Raw genomic sequence first — 11451 nt, forward strand, 5'->3', positions numbered from 1 at the left:
ACGTTGGTGTGGCAAAAGCCGCCCAAGCGAGGTTCTTGACCTGCAATTTCCATAGAATGGCTGATGAACTGCTTCTCTCAGCAACGTGACAGCTCTCTGCCGGCAATGAGCATTCCGTGTGTGCTCACGATGAACAACGCCGAATGATGAGGCTACTCACCGCCTCCAGCGCTGAAGTGGCGGGGCAGAAGTGCACATTGCCATTCTTGGCCTTTGAGAGGAATCCATTGGATCTCGCGTTTCGAAAGTAGGGTGCAGATGCATGCCGAACAGTATTGAAGTGTGTTGGCATTTTTGGCTAAAGCAGCATGCAGGCTGCCGTTCCTGAGGTCGAATGCCACGAGGTCGAAAGCATGAGCCCGGGTTGTGCATGAACGGGGAACATCCGATCACTAGATCAGGCATAGTGTGTCCGGAAGGGCGGATAGGCCACTCTGTCGGTACTCGAACATGTCTGAGGCATTTTTAGGTCGTCTCGAAGGACATCGAAGGAAATTGGGATCAGCAATACAGTGGTGCGTCCCGTGCTATGTTGCGAGAAATGCCAAGATACTCGTCGATGACAGAAGGTTCTCGGCCTCGATCGCTTGCTGGCATGATGCCGTTGGATCTGTGCACTCGAAGTTCCGTCGTCAGTCTGCTGCCCTTCTGCTAGCGCCTGGGTTGTTTCTGGAAGCTAGTGTGAGGATTCCGTCAGTGCATGGAGACGCAAACGGTCGTGCCAAGGAGGTCTGATGTTGATATTGCTGCGCACAAGGAGGGAGGTCAAATGCATCCGCGGGCTGGACCTGAAGTGAGGCTCCTCGCAAGAGTGACACGTCGAGCAGCACACTGTTATTTCCAGGCCCCGTGCACTCACCAGGGGAGCATGATTCACAGGGCAAGACCTGTCCAGACGCGCCCTTCGAGCTGACAACCGTCATCGACAGCATTAAACAAGTCCAAGATTGCATATAAGAGACCGCCAATCCAGTTCCGTCCTTTGTTGTTGCACCAGAAAGAGCATCTACCATCGAGCCAGCCTCCTCTATCCCAGACGAAACATCATGGCGAACACATCCAGCAGTTTCAGCTCGTAAGTGATCGCTGCTGTCCTCCAGTCGCATCTTCACACGCGTCGGCCGGTCCAAGTTGACATCTAAACAGCGGGCAAGCCGAATGTGGCTCCTCTACGTCGAGGCACCATGATGCCAACGGCTCAGAGGTCCGCCGATCGGATCAGCCGCATGCCGCCAACGTCAACCGGACCACGCCCAACGGCCATGCGGCGGAACAAAACAACAACAACCAGAGCGGCGGGGCTTCCACAGACATGCAAGACCGGACCATCGAAGTTGTGAGATGGCTCGCTCGCCTAGAGAATGGATCCAGCCGCGAGAGCGAGGAGGGCGAGTGGGAGAAGCTTTGTGAAGAGGACAAGCTGGCTTCTGAGATCGATCAGATATACAAGTCGTCTGGTGGTGCATCGAAGAAAGGCTGAGTGCCTGCAACAAGGCAAGAGCATTCGGATACCGATGCTTGGATCCCAGCTGTGCCCTCAGGCAGCACGGAATGTCAAGGCAGTCAGGCCAGATATTCGGAGACACAGCTGGTTGGTAGCTTCGGAAAGCGAGCGAGATTCGAGTGCCATGTGTCGCGGCTCGCAGCAAAGGATGGTTCGCGGAGCTAGTGGTCGTCAACAGATGGAGAGGTACCTGCCTTCGAGGCTTCGACAATCGCTTAGACTTTAATGCACTCTCTCGTAACCCGCACGATGCTCCTCAGTCCTTTCATCCTCTCTTCTCCGTTGTTGTCGCCTCTCGCAGCTTAGGGTGGTTCCTGGAGGTAGTGGCCGTCGGTACATGGAGAGTTAGTTGCCTTCGACAATCGCTTAGACTTTGATCCACTCTTTCGAAACCCGCACGATGCTCCTCAGTCCGCTCATCCTCTTTTCTGCGTTGTTGCCGCTTTTCGCAGCACGGATTTAGAATCTCGCGAGGCCACGCGCGTGCCGTCAGTATGCAGAGGCTGATCAGATCCCTCCCGTGATCGATGCACGTGATTAGGTATACAATGTCAAAACAATTCGACGTTGCAGCTTTGCGGTGAAATTGCCCGAAGCTACCTCGTTCAGGCGTTGCTTCGCTGGTCCCTCTGATCTTTACAGCCGGCACAACATGATCGGTCCTATCGAGCGGCCGCCGACACCGATCCTGCGGCGTATCATCCTTCAAGAAGCAGATGACCGGCGCGAATGGGATGTCCTCAACGAGCGAGCTGCAGCCGGGAGCAGGATCGCTACGCGAGAGTTGCGAGAAGAACTTGAGCCAATGCAAGACGTCGTATCGTAGTAGCCAGCTATGGCGTGAATCTGAGGCAGCTGTAGACCGCCTTTGGTGCAGGAACGGGGGACGCGACTGATCGTGCCAACCTCCAGACCTTCGGCGAACATCAACGGGGAAGCATCCGTCGATTCCAGACCGTCGGAACATTGGCAGGATCCGTGCTGGCACATCTCAAGGTATGCCACCCTGGCTGGCTCAAGGTCGGGTCTTTGCACCGCAGAACCGCGAGACAAGATGTCTCATGCGAGATGAGGCAATCTGACGAACTAACCCGGTAGCACCCCTGCAGGACGGCTGATGAGGCTAGCCACTTCGCCTCCAGTGCGTCCGGACCGGCGCATCCAGCCGGCATAGCCGGTTCGCGGAAGGCAACCGTTGTTCGCATAGGAGAGATCCTTCCATGAGATGCGGGCAGATGATGGTTCGCAGGATCTGTCGACCATGGTATGCGAACCAGCAATGCCGAGTGGCGTCCACGAGTGCCGGACAGCGCTTGAGCCCAGAGCCAACGATCTTGATCGTTTGAGACTGGATGGCTAGCGCGCCCTTCTTTCTTTGGCGTCGTGGTTGTATCGGGGAGCGTCTGCCGCCGAACAGACGGTACCTTTGACCAGCATGGACATTGACAATCGGTGTTCGCAGGAGCGATGCCGTTAGCAAGGCTTTGCCAATGACCGGAGCGAGCACACGTTCACACCCCACAATCGTTTTTCTTCGCCCTCTACACCTGTAAGTGGCCACTCTGGCAGGGCAGGGCAGGGCAGGGCCGGCCTACCAAGCACACTTTTCATCATACCCTGATGTGCGTGGAGAAGCTCTTACATCTGTCTTGGTTTCCGGAAGCATATATTACGCATGTCCTCTTGCCAGTGTCTTGTCTTGTATTTGGTAATTACCATTAGATGCAGACGCAGCTTTTCGAAGTGTGTTGACGACCTTTTCTCGACCAGAATGTCCGGCAGTCCAAGCTCGTAAGTCTCGGATGTTCTTTCCGTTCGGCATGGGCGTTGTAATCTATAAAAGCTGATCGAACTTCAGCACGAAAGCCCAATGCGGCTGTCCTCAGTCGCAGAGACATAAGGAGGATGAGTCCGAAGAGAATATTGCGTGGCCAGCATGCGACAGCACCAGCCAGGACGGCCAGCCGTCTTCAATGGATGTATCCGATCCCGGCCGCAATGTTGCGACTTGGCTGCTCGATACAAAGAATCCCGCGACCCGCCAATGCGAACCGGAAATTTGGAAGAGCTTGTGTCAGCGTGATGAGCTCGCTGCGGAGATTGAGAAGATCAGCAAGTCCGGTGATGGAAAGTCGCAGTGAGCGAGAGGCCTGTGTTGTGCGTCTGAGAGGGTGGAACTCGGCTGCTTGTTGTTGTGCAGTCGGCCACTTGAAATATCAGTCCACGTTTGACACAAGGGTCGTCAGAGATGGGCAGGTTCGCGTTCGGTCGTTGCTCAAACTTTGATGCGCTCTCTCGTCACCCGCACGATACTCCTCAACCCGCTCATCCTCTCTTCTCCTGTGTTGCACAAGAAGAGCTTCACCACTGGCCAAGCATGCACCCATTTCTGCTCTTCGTGAACTGCCACTCCACCAATTTCTCCATTGACGCCTTCGTTCTTTCCCACACTTCCGCCACCGGCCTTCTTCAACAGCTCGATCAGATCCCTGGTCTCTGGCGCGAACACTTCCTCGCTGCCGTAGACAAAGAACCAGCCGGCGCTCGGCGAGGCTCTCCGCCACCAGCTAAGATCTTTGCAACGGCCTGGAGAAACCAGGGAATCATCTGCGTCCGCTTTCGTGCCGATGTACTGACTTCCGTACAAATGCAGGCTCTCAGCATTAAGGTAGTCGGATGCTGTATTCTGGTTCTTCGGACTGATGATCGCCGCCCAAGGAGAAATGACAACCGCAAGACCAGGCATTCGATTCCGTAGTGGCGTGTAGTCGGACAAGCAGAGCAACAGCGACAGAATCAGCGTGGCGCCCGCGGAGTCGCCACTCACCACAATATTGGACGAAGAATCAACAAGTGAAAGCACATACTTGTACCCGGTAAGCGTCTGCTGCGCCTGCGTCGGATACGTCGCCTCGGGTACCAAGGTATAATCCAGCGCAAACAGTGCAGGATTGTCATACCCGCCTTCCACCTTCAGCAAATGAACCCACGCAAGCAAGAACTCCAGATAAAAGAACGCACTCCCCATACTAAACCCACCACCGTGGCAGTAGTAAACCACGATATCCGGTCTCCGGGTCTCGTCAGCGATGGCGTACAGTCCGTTCAGATCGCCCCGGTTGACTTCGCGCCAGTAGATCGGGGAGCGCAGGTAGCCGTGGCGCAGCATCCGGAATCTCATAAAGGGGAGGGCGACGTTTTTGGAGAAGAAGACTTTGCCGATGGAGGCCGGGATGCAGGCGAAGGCGTAGCGGACGCAGCGGATGACGATGTCTTGGAAGGGGGAGGCGACTTGGACGAAGGGGGGTTTAGAGGGGTGACGGGTGAAGTAGCGGGTTTTGAGGAATTGGTAGGGTAGGCGGAGGACTGGTTGGCGGATCAGCATAGGGCAAGGTATCTTGCCGATGTGTTAAGATGATGCATACGAAGGAACGGCAATGCCTTGATGCCGCATTTTGCTGTTTCGAAAAGGCCGACTTGAATAAGCAATTGTGGAGCGAGGAAGACGAGGAAGGCTATGCAGTCCACCCAAGCAATTTGACCGAGTATCATAGTAGCGAATGTGATATCAAATGGAACGAGAGAGGACGATGGACAAGGTGACGTTGAAGGTTGTAGCATTGGCAGTCCGTGCTTCTCCGAACCGTTCGGAAGTGCTTGCATATCGCGAATCGCGAACCCAATTCATTCCCTCTCGATGCAACTTCAGGCTGCCCAATCTCTGCATCAGTGTCGACTGCAAAAACTTCAGGCGCGCGATGCGAATCATTGTGGAAGGAGAATGATCTCGATTGATGAGGTGAGGTCGGTCAGCACGTGACCTCGGCTAAGCTTCCCTACATCAGCTTGCGCATGTCAAACTTCAGCTTCCAACCTTCAGTAGAAACAGCTTCGACAGTACGACACGCGACCACATCGCACCGAAACAACCTCACTACACCCGCGTTCTGCGGTGAGCCCGCTCACCCGCAGCACGTCCTTTCACACACTCGCGTCATATCTGGTGATAGGCGCACCGCAACCTCAACCTTGGCCGAAACCTCATACAGCTCCGCCGGTGCTGAAACCGGTCAAGGCTGACACCATGGCGCTCTTAGACGCCGCCTCCTACGACCTTGGAGTGTAAGTCATATGAACGTATCACTGCAGCTCACATCACTGACTTTGGCTAGATCACTGAAGATGGAAGAAGTGCCGATTAAACTGCGCTGCGCAACGTGTAACAAACTTGCCGTCAACGCGTTTAAGCTGCCCTGCTGCGATCAGACCGTCTGCGAGCGTTGTACGTCACTTCGCTCACCAGTATGAGGATCTGCCATGCTGATTTATTTCAGGTTCAAAAATTATCCCAGAGACGTGTCCTATCTGTACACATGCTCCGGTTGAGAAGAACGACTGCAAGCCGAACAAGAGTCTGCGCTTGACGATCAAGGCCTTCATCAAGAACCTCGAGCAGAAGCAGCCCAAGGAGTCCGCGCCGTCGGAGACCCCGCAGCCGGGTGGTCATGGCACCCTGGCCGAGGAGACCCAGGATGAGCCGCAGGTTGAGACAACTGTCGCGAATGACACCAACGGTGAAGACACTGTGAGTCTTCACCACTCGTGAGATAGGTTTTGTCACTGACGCACATGCCAGGCACAACCCGCGGAGCGCACCACCGCTACTCCGACCGCACGTCACGAAGATGGCGATGAGGAAGCTGACGACGATGACGACATCGTGATCACCACCGAGCGCCCAGAGGACGACCGAGAGCAGCACGAGTACGAGGAAGAGCAGCAGCAAGCTGGCGGTGAAGAGCACGGAGAAGCTGGTTACAGCGAGGGATACGACCAGTCACACATGCATGGAGAACAGCAGAACTTCAACAGCGTGCAAAGCGACAACCAGAACATGCAAGGGTTCAACAATATGGATTTCAACAACATGAGCGGCTTCAACCCGATGATGGGAGGTATGCAGAACGGAATGGGGTCCATGCCGAACTTCGGTATGATGCCAAACATGATGGGTAAGTCAGCCCCTTTAGCACCCCGAGAGTTCTACAAGGGGAAGCCCAGGCTGAGGCGTCCTCCACCTCGCAAAGGCATGATGGATCCGTCGATGATGTTCGGTGGTGGGTTTGGGGACATGAGCATGATGAACATGGGCATGGGTGGCAACTTTGGCGGCATGGCAGGCGGCTTTGGCGGAGGCGGCATGGGCATGGGCGGTGGAAATGGTCCACCCGGTTTCTTCCCTGGCAATGGTGGATATAACCAGCAGTCAAACTTCCACGGCAATCACATGCACCAGAATTTCCATAATAACCGTGGTTATGGTGGGAACCGCCCCTATGGTCGCGGTCGCGGCTTTGATAGAGGTCGAGGCTGGAACGATGGCTTTGCTGGTCGTGGTCGCGGCCGTGGCGGCTGGCAGAATCAGCCCTTCGGTCAGCACCAAGGCCCAGGGTACATGAACCAGAATCAGCAGTATCATCAGCAGCAGCACCCACCACCGCGTCCGCAGCAACGGAGCCAAGTCCAGGACGCCCAGCACGACAAAATGCCAACAGCTCCAAGCAACGACCGTAGGCGCTCGCCCTCATACGAGCCAATGTTCGGTGCCACGGAGAAGATCACAAGGGACGACACCAACGACCACACCGGAGCTGAGAACGGCGACGAGACTAATCCCACAGGTGAGTATCCAGCTACTAACAGCGCAGGGCCCACGACCCAGGACAACCCGGCGGAAGGGATGACCTGGGAGAGAAGGCGGAAGATGCGAACTGAAGGTAAGCTCCAATTCTCTCTTTCTGATCCTATGTTTCAAGGGGCATGGCAGCGGCTGGGCGGGGATATAGGTTTTGGTGAATGCTTCGGCGCTGAGGATCTGCTGGATGATTCAGAAGACGACGAGACGAACGATCGCGATGCGGGTGTTGTCGGTGCTACGGATGGTGGTGAGGGGGATGTTGGAGGTCAAGAGGGTGAATTTGCGGCTGGAGATGATGGTATGCGTGGTGAAGAGCTTGGAGGTGAAGATGGTGGGGCGATGCAAGCGGAAGGAGGGTATGAAGACCAGGAGTATCAGCAAGATATGGGCTACGAACCCCGCAGTGGTCGAGGCAACGGTGCGTACGGATACGTCGCCACGGCCGTCGCAGGAGAAGCAGCAGCGCCTGCAGAGGTTGCTCCGCCAATCAATGCGCCTACTGGACCGAAAGCGATGCGTGCGGGCTTGCCGAACAGTGGGTACTATTCACATCGGCCACAGCAGCAGCCGAAGCCAGTGACTACCGCGCCTCTGTCGACGACTAGCAGCGGCATCAAGACTTCGACGCCACGGGCGGATCTGGATCGTGAGAGGTCGAGGTCGTACTCAAGGTCCCGTCACGAGAGTCGTAGGGAGAGCACTCGGGCGCGGGATGATGACTATTATGACGATGATGAGGACTATCGGCGCGAGAAGGACCGTGAGAGGAGGAAGCGCAAGGAGCGCGAGCGCGAGAGGAAGTACGAAGATGACGGCGATCGCCGTGGGTCAAGCCGCAAGGACAGAGGCAGATCTGAGTCTCCGGTCGACGACTACTCTTCCCGCCGTCACCGCGACAAGCATGAGCGTCGCTCTTCACACTCCTACCGTGACAGGAGCAGCGATCGTCACCGCCGCCGCCATCGATCCCGCTCTCGTGATGAAGACATGAGTGGCAGCATGAACGGCCGCAGCGACGACAAGGACTACGAATCGCGCCACAAGAGCAAGAGCGACCGCCGTCACCGCAACGAATCCGACTTCGGTTACGACGGCACGCGCGACAAGGACAAGAGCAGCCGCCGCTCATCCAAGTACGACTACGATGAGTCCAAGGAGCGGTCTTCCAAGCACAGCCGATCGTCCAAGGACAAAGAATCGCACCGCTCCGACCGCAAGGGATCCAAGCCCCTCCCCTCCGAAGACGACGACATCGGCTTCCGCATCAAAGGCACCAGGTCCGCCGCCATCCGCGCTCCCGTCCTCGACACCGCCATGCCACCGCCTTCCAGCCGCGAACGCAAGCACGACCGTCGTTCCAGCGGCGCTACTCACAAGCCAACCCCGCAGACGCCGAGTACGCCGACCAATGACCCGTACGCCGAGGAGCGCGAGCGCAGGCAGCGTGAGCGCGTGGACCGCGAGAGTTTGCTTAGGAGGGGTTCGGAGCAGAGTCTGGGGAAGCGGATGTCGAGGGAGGAGAAGGAGGAAGGGGGCAGGAAGAAGCCGAAGAGGAAGATTGTTGCGAAGGTAAGTTCATACTGGCTAGTAGGCTGGCGGGATCTGGGGAGTTTACTAACGCTGTTGGGTGGGTACAGTATGAGGATGAGATTGGGTATGCGCGCTGAGCATGCTTGAAGAAGGTGGGTGAGAAGTGCGAACGGGAGTGATGGAAGGATTGTGTGAATATGAGCGAGAGAGCGAGCATGACAAGCATCGTGCATGAGCGGCGTTTCTCGTGGGTTGTGGTTGTATGAAAGGAGTACGGCGCATTGTAACATCATGGGACACGGGAATGGGCGGTGCTGAGACTGCACTGCATCTTGCAGAGCGGAAGGACTGCGAATATCATGAAGGCGAGCTCATCCGCTTGCTGGCTTCGGGGAGCGATGGGAGAAGATGAGCATGCTTACCTACTACTACTGCGGAAGCGACATGGCTTCTGATGACGTTGCTAGTAGTGCTTTAGATAGCACGAATGCGACGACACTCGAAATCCAAACTTTGACTCGTACTGAGGTTGGTTTCATACCTACATGGTAACGTTGCTCCTACTTGCAGTTCAAAGCCATTCACGTCTTAGAAACTTCTGCTACTTCGTACAAGCTACCTCATGCCAACTTCTTCATCTCCACACTCAGCTACCCTTCCGCCTTCACACACCAGCCCTCCTCATTCCAACCCGGCGGCCGCCACTCGAATAGATCAAACGCCTCTCTACTCCACGGTTCCGGCTCCCGAGGCGGTGGAGGCGGTGTCGTGTCCGGAGCGTTGGGCGTCTTGAATGGTTTGCTCAGGATGACAGTCGAAGTGCCGTTTGAAGCGACGTTGAGACTAACAGCGCGCTGGAACGGCTTCTTCGACTTCCATTTCGACGGGGGGGCTGTTTTCTGGTCGGCGGATACTGGACGCTTTTCAACCTCAGGAGCATGAGGAGGGCCGGTTACTGAGGGTCTCCGCGATGGGATGGGTGTGAGACGGACTGGGGTACCTGCGGCGCGCTTTGGTTCGTCCGAGGTGGTGCATGTGTTGGACTCTGAGACGACACTTCGGAGCTGGCGTGGCTCGCTTGATGGAGGCCGGTCGGGAGCTGGCGGTTTCCGCGAGAGTCGAGTGGGGGTTGGCAGCATGGCCGAATCGAGTTGCGCCAGAGTAAGCGGAGCTTGAGCTGCGGCTACTTGTGGCTGCTTGATCGTGTCGATGGCACCCTGAGGGTCGAGATCTCCTTTGGCGTGTATGTCGAGCATAGCATGATCCTTTGCTTGACCGCGTTCACTATCTCGCCGCTCCTTCTCTGCGATCCTGGCCAGTCTTGCATCAAGCTTGCTCCATTGACTGTTCGATTTTGCATTACGGGGTACTGAGCCTTCGGAAGTGGCATCCAGCAACGTGCCGATGGCGGCCTCGGTGCTGGCAGAGTGCGTCCGTGATGTCTTTTGAGACACTTGGTCTTGACATAGCAGAGTTCTCTTCTTTGGTGCACCCGCCGCCATTCTCAGCGTCCTACTGGTATTCCTGCTTGGTGATCGCATTGTCTCGTCGTCAGCTAGAATTGACTCTGTTCTCACCCGCCGGGGTCGTTCTGGAGATGGTACTGGAGCTCTACCCACGAGCTGGCTGCCGTCAGTGTCGGCGCCGTCACTCACTCTTGGTTTTGGAGCCAACGGAGGCCTCACGCGTGCAGGAGTAGCGTCATTTTCTGAGATGGCCTCAACTCGTCTGCTACTCTCCTTAACACGGTTGGGACCTTGCATCTGGAAAGCCGTCGAGCTTGACCGAGTCGCTGGCTTCTCATTTCTAGCCACAGGCTCGTGAGGCGAAGAAGGTGGCACCAGCGCATCGCTTGAGAATCCATCAAGAAATTTGTTCGGCTGTGGTTCGACAGGATCTTCAGAAAGATCGATAACTTCCTTTGTAACTAACCGCTGCTGCCCCATAGGCGCTGGGATATGCCTCTGACGAGTTGCGGCTGAGTCTGCGGTACGAGCCCATAACGGCGCTTCCTTCGCCTTGGTGGGCTTGGTAGTTCTTGCGATGGTCCAAGGTTGCGGTGGCTGCATTCGCTGACGTTTCTGCGGACGTCCACCTTCCCATTCCTCGTTCTCTGCCCCAGCATGCCTCTCCTCAAATGGAGACCGTATTGGCATAGCAGCCTTCCCAAGCGGTGCCTTCGGCGTCCCGAGCAGTGCATTGAGGGAGCGATGCTTCGACTGGGTCGTTGGCCGCATCACAGAGCCGGGAGGTCTCGGTGCTGGCATCATCGAGCGTGGAGCGGCAGGTGATGAGCCATTCTCTCCAGGCGCTTTCTTCTTGCTCTGCCGCAGCTCCGTGAGATCGGTCTCAGTCGTTCCAGTACTCTCTGCAACCTGCACAAGAACCCCGCCCTTCTCCAGCCGGACTTTATCCCCATCCTGCAGTACGTCGCTCGACTTCCAGTGAGCGTCGCCAACGAAGTTGCGGGAGTCGTCGTACACCATAACACGCTTGTTGAAGGTGTGGTAACGTAGGAAACCATCTTGCCACCGTTTCTGCTTCCGCCGGATATCGTTCGTCCATAGGCAGTTGAACTCGAGTATCAAAGCGGTGTTCTGTGTTTGTTGTATGCTTAGTGACGGTGTCCCACTGCGAAAAACGGCAGCCGACATGTTTCGGGTGCCATGTGGTCGAGAGATTTCAGAAGTTCACGTGGGAAGATTGAAGAGATGAAGTC

General features: G+C 56.3%; 5 protein-coding genes across 5 annotated transcripts; 3 read left to right on the top strand and 2 right to left on the bottom strand.

The window, feature by feature from the left end:
• Positions 1–1046: 1046 nt before the first annotated feature.
• LTR77_001759 (uncharacterized protein) lies at positions 1047–1480 on the top strand (the record flags this gene model as incomplete). Its single annotated transcript, XM_064799019.1, has 2 exons — positions 1047–1075; positions 1147–1480. 2 exons carry the CDS (start codon positions 1047–1049, stop codon positions 1478–1480), a joined length of 363 nt encoding a protein of 120 aa, XP_064663346.1.
• A 1795-nt stretch (positions 1481–3275) lies between these two features.
• Positions 3276–3645, top strand: LTR77_001760 (uncharacterized protein; the record flags this gene model as incomplete). The annotated part of the gene is made up of 2 exons (XM_064799020.1): positions 3276–3295; positions 3363–3645. 2 exons carry the CDS (start codon positions 3276–3278, stop codon positions 3643–3645), a joined length of 303 nt encoding a protein of 100 aa, XP_064663347.1.
• Positions 3646–3779: 134 nt separating this feature from the next.
• Positions 3780–5056, bottom strand: LTR77_001761 (uncharacterized protein; the record flags this gene model as incomplete). The annotated part of the gene is made up of 2 exons (XM_064799021.1): positions 3780–4870; positions 4930–5056. The coding sequence occupies 2 exons, from the start codon at positions 5054–5056 to the stop codon at positions 3780–3782; spliced, it is 1218 nt and encodes a 405-aa protein (XP_064663348.1).
• A 532-nt stretch (positions 5057–5588) lies between these two features.
• Positions 5589–8869, top strand: LTR77_001762 (uncharacterized protein; the record flags this gene model as incomplete). The annotated part of the gene is made up of 7 exons (XM_064799022.1): positions 5589–5626; positions 5677–5786; positions 5839–6089; positions 6141–7185; positions 7213–7281; positions 7321–8771; positions 8840–8869. 7 exons carry the CDS (start codon positions 5589–5591, stop codon positions 8867–8869), a joined length of 2994 nt encoding a protein of 997 aa, XP_064663349.1.
• Positions 8870–9382: 513 nt separating this feature from the next.
• LTR77_001763 (uncharacterized protein) lies at positions 9383–11386 on the bottom strand (the record flags this gene model as incomplete). Its single annotated transcript, XM_064799023.1, has 1 exon — positions 9383–11386. The coding sequence occupies one exon, from the start codon at positions 11384–11386 to the stop codon at positions 9383–9385; it is 2004 nt and encodes a 667-aa protein (XP_064663350.1).
• Between the last annotated feature and the right edge of the window lie 65 nt (positions 11387–11451).

Source organism: Saxophila tyrrhenica, assembly GCF_035928015.1.
Source record: "Saxophila tyrrhenica strain CCFEE 5935 chromosome Unknown scaffold_2, whole genome shotgun sequence".
In the NCBI taxonomy this organism is placed as follows: Eukaryota; Fungi; Ascomycota; class Dothideomycetes; order Mycosphaerellales; family Extremaceae; genus Saxophila; species Saxophila tyrrhenica.